At 58.1% G+C, this 8,096-nt stretch overlaps 1 protein-coding gene across 1 annotated transcript in view; it reads left to right on the forward strand.

Annotated features, from left to right (window-relative positions):
• Positions 1-2,781: 2,781 nt before the first annotated feature.
• Positions 2,782-8,096, forward strand: part of TMEM255B (transmembrane protein 255B) — a 39,786-nt gene continuing 34,471 nt past the window's right edge. Inside the window, exons 1-2 of the mRNA XM_040620392.1 lie at positions 2,782-2,827; positions 6,550-6,692. Of these exons, the coding sequence (XP_040476326.1) occupies positions 2,782-2,827; positions 6,550-6,692 (189 nt within the window). The remainder of the gene's footprint in view (positions 2,828-6,549; positions 6,693-8,096) is intronic.

Genomic DNA, 8,096 nt, shown 5'->3' on the forward strand with positions numbered 1-8,096 from the left:
TTAGAAAACACCGCAGATGTCATAATTGTTGACGTAACAATTTACCAAACTGTGGTCAACTGGTGAGCTTTGCTAAGCTAGTTTACAAAGGAAGGGAAATGCCAAACCCTGTTAACGCTGTTCCTTTGCGGCCCCGGAGCGCCCAGGAGACTGGTCATTGGGGTCAGGAAACCCGCATCTCATTCCCTGACCGTGGGCCGAACCATCTGATGTGTCGAAACTGGAGTCCGCGACTGGGGCCGCCGCCCTGGAGGGGCTCCCCCCTCTCCAGCCCCCGCGTCGACGCGGTCCAACACCAGGCTCGTGCTTCCCGCCGCCGTACCTAACACACGTGGCCTCTTCTCGCTGAGGGTCTAACGTCCGCACGCTACAGTCTGTGCCGCGTGGGGCCTTGTTCCGACTCAGTGGCAACAGCCACAATGTTAGCAGCTTTGAGCCTTCAAAGCCTGACTTACTAGCCATGGAGGTTCCCGGTCTTTTTTTTTTTTTTTTTTTTTTTTTAAGATTTTATTTGTTTATTTGACACAGCGAGAGAGACAGCCCAAGCGGGGAAGCAGCAGAGGCAGGGGGAGCAGCAGGCTCCTGGCTGAGCAGGGGAGCATCCTGTGGGACTCGATCCCAGGACCCCGAGATCATGACCTGAGCAGAAGGCAGAGGCTTCCCCGACTGGGCCCCCAGGTGTCCTGTGTGGTTCCCCATCTTCATCTGAGTCCCCTCATTCACACATTAGCAGCTCAGGGTCAGGCTTTAGTCCCCAGCGAAAAAGACACTGAAGTGACAGGAACCCCACGCACCCCCCGCGGACACCCCCAGATCCTGCGTGCCCCCACGCACCCCCCACGGACACCCCCCAGATCCTGCATGCCCCCCATGCATACCCCGTGACACCCCCAGATCCTGCGTGCCCCCACGCACCCCCCGACGGGGACCTCCCTTCCTTCCTTCGGGCTTTGCCTTGCTGTGGTGTTCCTGCCGGTGAAGGCGATCTGTCCCCAAATCTACGCGTCTGGGACTGAGGCGGCCTAACCCTGGCGCGGTGCAGCGCCTTTTCCTGTTGCGTGGTTTATCCTTTGGTGACTTTCCAGACTGTGCGTTGTCTCCAGGATGCGTTCACAGCGTCTCTCCCGTCTCTCCCCTAAACGTGCTGTTAACTGCAAACGTGTCTGCTCGCTCACGGCCGGACTCTTCCTGCACTCTCTTCAGCAGCTCGCCCCCTTACCCTCCCGTCCTCGTCACCCCAGCTGCTCTTGGTGTCCCCGTCCTCGCCTTCCCAGCGGGTCTTCTGCGGACTGCGCGCACTCAGAGCCCCGCTGGGTGTGAGCGTGTGTCTACATTATCTTCTTAATGTCAATACTGATTTGTCCAGTCCCTCCGATTATCTTCACACCGGAAGGGGACAGATTTCCTCTTAATTGTCTTAGCAAGAGCTAAATTAAAGTACATTTAAAAAATCCCAGATCCCAGACTGTTGCTTTCTGCAGAGGTCGGCTTCTACAGGTCCGTGTCAGGTGGAGGCGGGTAAATCCGCGGTCCGTTGGCTCCATCGGCACAAGAGGTGATGCACGGGTCACACTGGGTGGGGAGGGGGTCTAAGGAATGAATCCCAAGCAGGGTCCCTCCCTGCACTGACACACGCAGGCTTTGGGAGAATTCTGGATCTGCTCTTGGCCACTCAGTTAGCCTCCTGGGACCTCGGTTTCCCCATCTGTGAAAGGGGATCAGCATGGGGATTGCCTGAGGCTGCCATGATGTGGATGGGGAGGGCCGTCTGAGTGCTGCTGCCCCCTCCAGCGGGCCCGGGGGCCCTCCGTCACCTGCGCTGGCTCCCCAGGCCCGGTCAGCTTCCCCGGGCACGGGCGTCCAAATGACGGCCTGCCTCGCAGCCCTCACCTTCTCAGGGAGACCCACTTGGTGACTCACTCCCGCACCGCTTCCTCCCTGTTTGGTCTGTGCGTTCCCTTTTCCCAAAGCAGCACCAGGCTCCCCGCCCCACGTCGCTTGGAACACTTTGGCACACCGACGTGGGGCGCACGCCTGTCCCGATGTGAGCGTTCGGCTGTGCCCAGTGCTCGGCTGTACATGGCAGCAGGGGGCTGTCGCAGCCACAGCCCCATAGAGTGGTGGCCTTCGCCACGATCGCTGTACCCCACAGATTCGGAGTCCAGCGTCTAGGTCCAGCCAGGTCCCAGGAATTAAAACACAGCGTTCAATGACGGGAGCGGACAGCCTGGGTTCGGACAGCGGCTCTTGGGCCCGTCCTTCAGGAGGGCGGGCTGGCTCTAGCAGGTGGCAGCAGCGAGGGCCGGGGCCTCACCGCTAACCATTCGCCAGCCCCATGGGGGCAGAAAGGCCCAGCACTGATTCTGATGACACCGCCTAAGCACTAGGGAGGCTGGTTGCTCTTCCCGCCGGCTGCGGGTTCGGGTGCTCTGTCGCCAGGTGCCTGCTCGGACAATTTAAAACCGGCGCTAATGGTCTTCGCAAGACCCTCTCTTTGCTGCCATGCAAGGCAACAGGGAGCTGCGTGCAGCCTCCCCGCACCCCACCTCTCCGCAGAAACCCTGCAGGACTTGGCAGCTGGTCTGCCTCCCGGCCCTCAGCTCCTGCGCAGGTGCAGAGCGGGACCAGCAGGGGCCGGGGGGAAGGAGGCGGAGGGAGTGCAGGTGGGAAGGAGGCGGGCCACAGGGAAGGGGCGGGGCTAGCGGCGCGGATCTGGGGGACCCACCGCCAGAGCTGCTAGAGGGCAGCTGGTGCACAGGGAGAGCCGGCCCGCCCCCGGGGATGCAGCCACCGGTGCCCGGGCCCCTGGCCCTGCTGGACACAACAGGTGAGCCGGCGCCAGCATCCTGGCAGTGCCCAGGGACTGCTGTGGGCTGCAGTCCTGGGCCAGGGTCACGGGCAGGGTCTGCAGCTCCCTCCTGCAGCCCTACGGCTGCACCTTTGGGACCCTTTGTTCTGACACGGGTGGTCTCCCTGCACGCCTCTCTGACTCCGTGTCTCCCCGTCTGTTACCACAGACACCGCCCTCACCTCCCCTGCCTTAGCTCGGACATTTCTAGACCTTGTTTCAAAGGATGGTGGCTTCATCCCGTAGTTTGGGCGCAGCTCTGTTCCAAACCCCCACATCCTTCTGCCCCACAAGCTCCCGGGACCCCGGGTTCTTTGGCCAGAGCAGATGCAGCCTCCTCGTGGGCCAGAATGATGAGGTGTGTTTTCCTGAAGGGGCTCAGGGAAGACTTTGAAAGGAACAGAGAGGCGAGCTTCCCAGCGTGAGCCCTCCGCCGCTGGGAGGGGACCACTGCATCTCCTGCACTCCCTGCCGGGGGAGCCCACCAAACGTGCATGTGCGGCCTCTCGGCGGCCTGCAGCATCTTTGGAAAGTCTCCGATTAAAAACCAGATGAGTTAATGTTGTTTTATTTTTAAATGACGATCAGAGAATCTGGCTTCTTCCTTGAAAGAAACTGACGCACACCTCCCCCTCTCTAAAGCACAGTGCTCTGCACACCCGTGTTTTCGTCCTCCAGAAACGGATTACTTACCATGAGAATGAGGTCTGTTACTAACTGGCTATTATCACGTTATTATACTGCGATGACTGGTGGTTTAGAAAGCACTTTGTTTTTCCTTCTGATGAGGAATTAAACCAGGAGTTGGTCTCTTATTTAAAAGTATAAACATTAGTGTAGCCGGGCAGCCTGTTGGGTACTTTCTACTTTACGTTTCTGCATCAGCATGTGTCACCTGTAAAATCAGGACACAGGAAGCAATTGGCTGAGTCGCACAGTGCTGCCTCGGGTTCTTTCCCCGGGGGCCGTCACTTAGCCTCTGGGACCAGGGTCCCCACGTGATGAAATGAGCACATTCTTCTATCTGGGAGGCCAAGGCCCTGCTGGCAGGGAGGCTGTCGCTGGGACGCTTCCAAGCGGCACCACCATCTCGGGGATGGGATCTTCTCCGTCCGGATGTGGCCAGGCTTCCCCAGGAGCTGCGGCAGGGAGAGGGCTGGGGCTGGGGCAGGGGCGCAGGGGTAAGGGGTCGATGCCGCTGGTGGCCTGCAGCGTCGCCCCTCAAACTCCTCTCCCAGTGGGAGGAAAGCCAGTTAAAAGCACCTGCTACCCGTCCACCCACGACGGATAGATTCACTATGCTTGCTCTGCTCAGAACTCACACGTGCTCTCCGGCGGACCCTTACAGCAGTTAAGAGGCTGGTAATGCAGCCGGCTGTCACTGCCTCCACCGTCCAGATTGGGAAACTGAGGTCTGTGCATCCAGGCAGCACCAGGAAATCTGCCCGTCGATCTGAGCCAAGTGTGGGGTCCAGAGGCAAACAGGGCAGACAGGCCTGCTCTACGGGCCTCCTCTCCAGGTGGCTGGAGACCACACGGCCAGTCCAGGCAGCCGCCTGTATTGTATAAACCCGACAGCAGAGTTTTAGTTAACACTCAGGACACATCATTTGTAACGACACACATGCTAACGGTCCTGCGTATGGATAGGAGGATGGGGGGATGGTCCAGAGGGCTCTGGGGGCCTTCCTCCAGGGCAGGACCCTTTTGTCTACAAAACCTGATCGAAAACGCATGTCTTAGGGTAATCATAAAGATATGCTACCTTCCTTCCTTGGGTTTCTTTCTTGTTCCCTTATTTTTATGCCATGTCCTGTGTTTATGAAGAGTATTTAAGGTCAGGAGTCTTCTCCTTGTTACCTGTGTTGGGCTTGGAGTCAAGACCCCGCAGGGGGCCAGCGCCGTGCTTCCCAGAGCCGTGTGTAGGCGCCGCTGCTGTCCTTCTGGGCCTCTGGTTAACCTTGGGACCCATCACGGAAACGCTGACAGAGCGGCGGCCTCTCCTTGAGCCGGGGCCTCAGAGGGAAGGCCAGACCGGGAGAAGGTGACGGACTGGGACACGGGAAGATTTATGTGACCCCAAAGGAGATGTGCTTAGTTTTTGGCTCTGTGACCAGCATGTGGGAGCGTTGCTGAGGGATCTGATGAGGGCGTTCTGCCAGGCAGGTGCCCCCGAGGGGCCGAGAGACAGGCCCACGGGAGGCTGTGCTCCGGAGGACGTGGACGCCGAGACATCTGGCTGACGGTTTGGGCATAAGATGTGCGATGCAGTAAATGAGGAAAAGTAGCCACAAAGTCTTTGAGGAGGAGCGCGTTTGTCTGAGCTCGCGGGCGACTTATTTCTGAGTGTGTAAGGGTCCCCATCGCAGGTGCTGTAACTTGACCTGCCGTTGAGCTTTGCCGAAGGACCGCAGACCTGTAAATTCAGTCACAAATGTCCGGACCTCGAAAACCAGTGCGTGCAGCGACTGAGCCTGGAGGTGGCCGTGTCGTGTGCGGCTGCCTTGCCCACCAAACACACGTAGTGTTGACTGAAGAGCTTCGGTGCAGGATGAAGACCCCGTTTTTCTTTCATCCCGAGTTTGTTTTGGAGTCACAGGGATCAAGATGGTTAAGCTTCCAAAAAAGCAAATCCCAACAGCCTGGTTGGACTCAGCGTGGCCTCTTGCCGTGACCTCAGCGGTGTGGCTGCTGCTCTGAGGTGGGAGTGGGTGTCTCTGTGCAAACAGTCCTGCAATGAAGACTGCCTTCCCCGAGCCACAGCACAGGGAAGGAAGTCACACGAATGAGAAACTCAGAAGTCAAGACTTGAGGAAGGAGAGACAATGGGAAGGTCTCCTTTCTGGTTGCTTTCTTGAGTTCTGTGACACCTAGAATTAGGTTTGCCCACAAATACTGGGGTATCCAAAGTAGCGGCTGTCATCCAGAGACTTTATTCTGCTACTTAATTTTGGAGGTAGACAACCCAGGCCTGTCTTTCTGCTCTGCCATTCTGCAAAAGTGGTTTCCACTTGCAAGGTTCCCTCATGGCCCAAAATGGCTGCTGGGGTTCTGCCTTTATGCTCACATTCCAGGCAGCAGAAAGGATGACAGGGAGAAAGGCAGAGGGACAGGCTCCTCTAAGAGATTTCCTGCAGGGCCTACTGAACATTCTTTGCTTCAATGGATGATAAATGGTCTGGCGTGACCTCTGCTGTGGGTTGCCAGGATGAAGGCTTCGGAGGACGCACAGACCAGGGTGGGCACTGGTTTTGGGGATGAGCCCCAGTGGCACCGACATCTCAGGCAAGAAGGCTGGAGCAGGGAAAACACAGATCCTCACCTGCCCTCATGGGACTCATCATGGGGGGTCTGATATTAGGTGGGGGGTCCCCTCTGCAGGGGAGCAGGCGGCCAGGGGTTCCTGCTTCTCACCGTGGGGACATGGAGGTGCGGGCAAGGCTGTGCAGGTGCACACAAGTGTCCTTCAGGAAGGACATCGAGGAGCCAGTGGCAACCTTTCAGGTGGCTGGTGGGTGAGGAGGGAGACCCTGATTTCCTGCCCCGAGAAAGAAGGGTCCATGCACGTGGGTAGTCTGGGGTCTTCCAGGGGCTGCTTCGGTCACCTGAGGAGGGAGTGGCTGGGGTGGGAAGCGCATCTGCTGGGACCCCGCTCTGAACCCAATCCCTTACTAATGTTTCCTCATTTGCCCTCCTTCCAGAAGGGTTTGCGAGGAGAAAGAAGACCTCCCTTTGGTTTGTGGGGTCTCTGCTCGTGGTGTCTGTCTCCATCCTGACCGTCGGCCTCGCCGCCACCACCAGGACGGAGAACGTGACAGTGGGGGGCTACTACCCAGGGATCACCGTGAGTACTGCTCTCCTCGGGGTCTGCTGGGAGGGCTGCGGGGTGCTGACACACTCCGCCCAGCTCGTGGGGTTGGAGGGTAGGGCACGGGAGCTGCTGTGGGTGGCTGTGCTCAGACTCTGCCCCCAGGGTCACCCCTGTCTCTCCTGGGCCCCATGGCTGTGTTGGACTCTGGTTGGTCAGCCTGGAGCGGTGCCAGCATCCTGCCTCGTGCAGCTGGGCCGGCGTGAGCCCAGGGCCCTTACAAGCAAGGACGGAAGGGTGGGGGCAGGGAGAGCTGTGATGGGGGAAGATGTTGGAGGTGGAGGACGCCCATGCCAGCGAGTGTGCCAGCCCTGGAGCAGGACAGACACCAGCCCAGACTCGGCCCAGGGCCTCCGGACACAACCAGCCCCGCGAGAGCACGCTGACTGCACCGAGCCTGGGGGAAGAGATATGCGGCTTTAACGGAGCCCTGCAACGGAGCCCCGACTGTGGTTGCAATAATCAGTGAGTCTCACGGGGGCAGCAGGAAAGGGCGTCCTCCGCTCGTCATCTCAGAGTTTGGGCAGGAATGCGGCACGGTACACCGGGGACAGCCCACTGAGATCTGGCAAGAAATGCCGCCCGGATCCGGAATTACTGAGGGGACTTTCTGATGTGTGAATTCACGTCCACTGTTGTTAGCAACAGAATTTGCTCCAAGGGCCCACACTGAGCACAAGGAGTCCGTGGGATCTGCTCTTGTCAGCGGGGACGCCCTTAAAATGCACCGGACCCCCGAGTGGCTGTCATAGATGCTAAATCAGATCTGCTTTTTAAAGGAAGCTCATTTAATCCTGTTACTCTTACTAAAAGTATTATCAAGATTAGCAATATTATTGGTAACATTTTTAGCAAGGATGAAAAGGTGGCATTAAATATTTAAAAATATTTCACATATATTGTTCGCTTCATCTTTTTATTAATACTTTATTTTTATTTTCTGTTTCTGTGCCATAAACCTACAGTATCTACCTGTGTATTATTTATGAGTAAATGTATAGCGGGCAGAAAAAGTTTTATCAGTGAAGTCTTAAGAGCTGCCAATATCCTGGGGGCCCCGCCTTTCTGCCGTGGGTGCTGGGTGAGGAGGGGACCCCCGACACGGCGTCGAGGTGTCCAGGGCATCTGCTCTGAGGGAGCCAGGTTCGGGGAGCAGGCCAGGTGGGCCCCGCGTCAGTCCGCCGGTTCAGAAGGTGAGCTGCGGAGGTCCGATGAGATGCACAAGGAAATGGGTGAAAGTCACCTGCGTGAGAATGCAGCGTCTGCGCACACGACGGAGAGCGCGCTGGGGAGTCACCTGCGTGGGAATGCGGCGTCTGCGCACACGACGGAGGGCGCGCTGGGGAGTCACCTGCGTGGGAATGCGGCGTCTGCGCACAC

The sequence above is a fragment of the Ursus maritimus genome, unplaced genomic scaffold (genome assembly GCF_017311325.1).
Source record: "Ursus maritimus isolate PB19 unplaced genomic scaffold, ASM1731132v1 scaffold_10, whole genome shotgun sequence".
Taxonomy (NCBI): domain Eukaryota; kingdom Metazoa; phylum Chordata; class Mammalia; order Carnivora; family Ursidae; genus Ursus; species Ursus maritimus.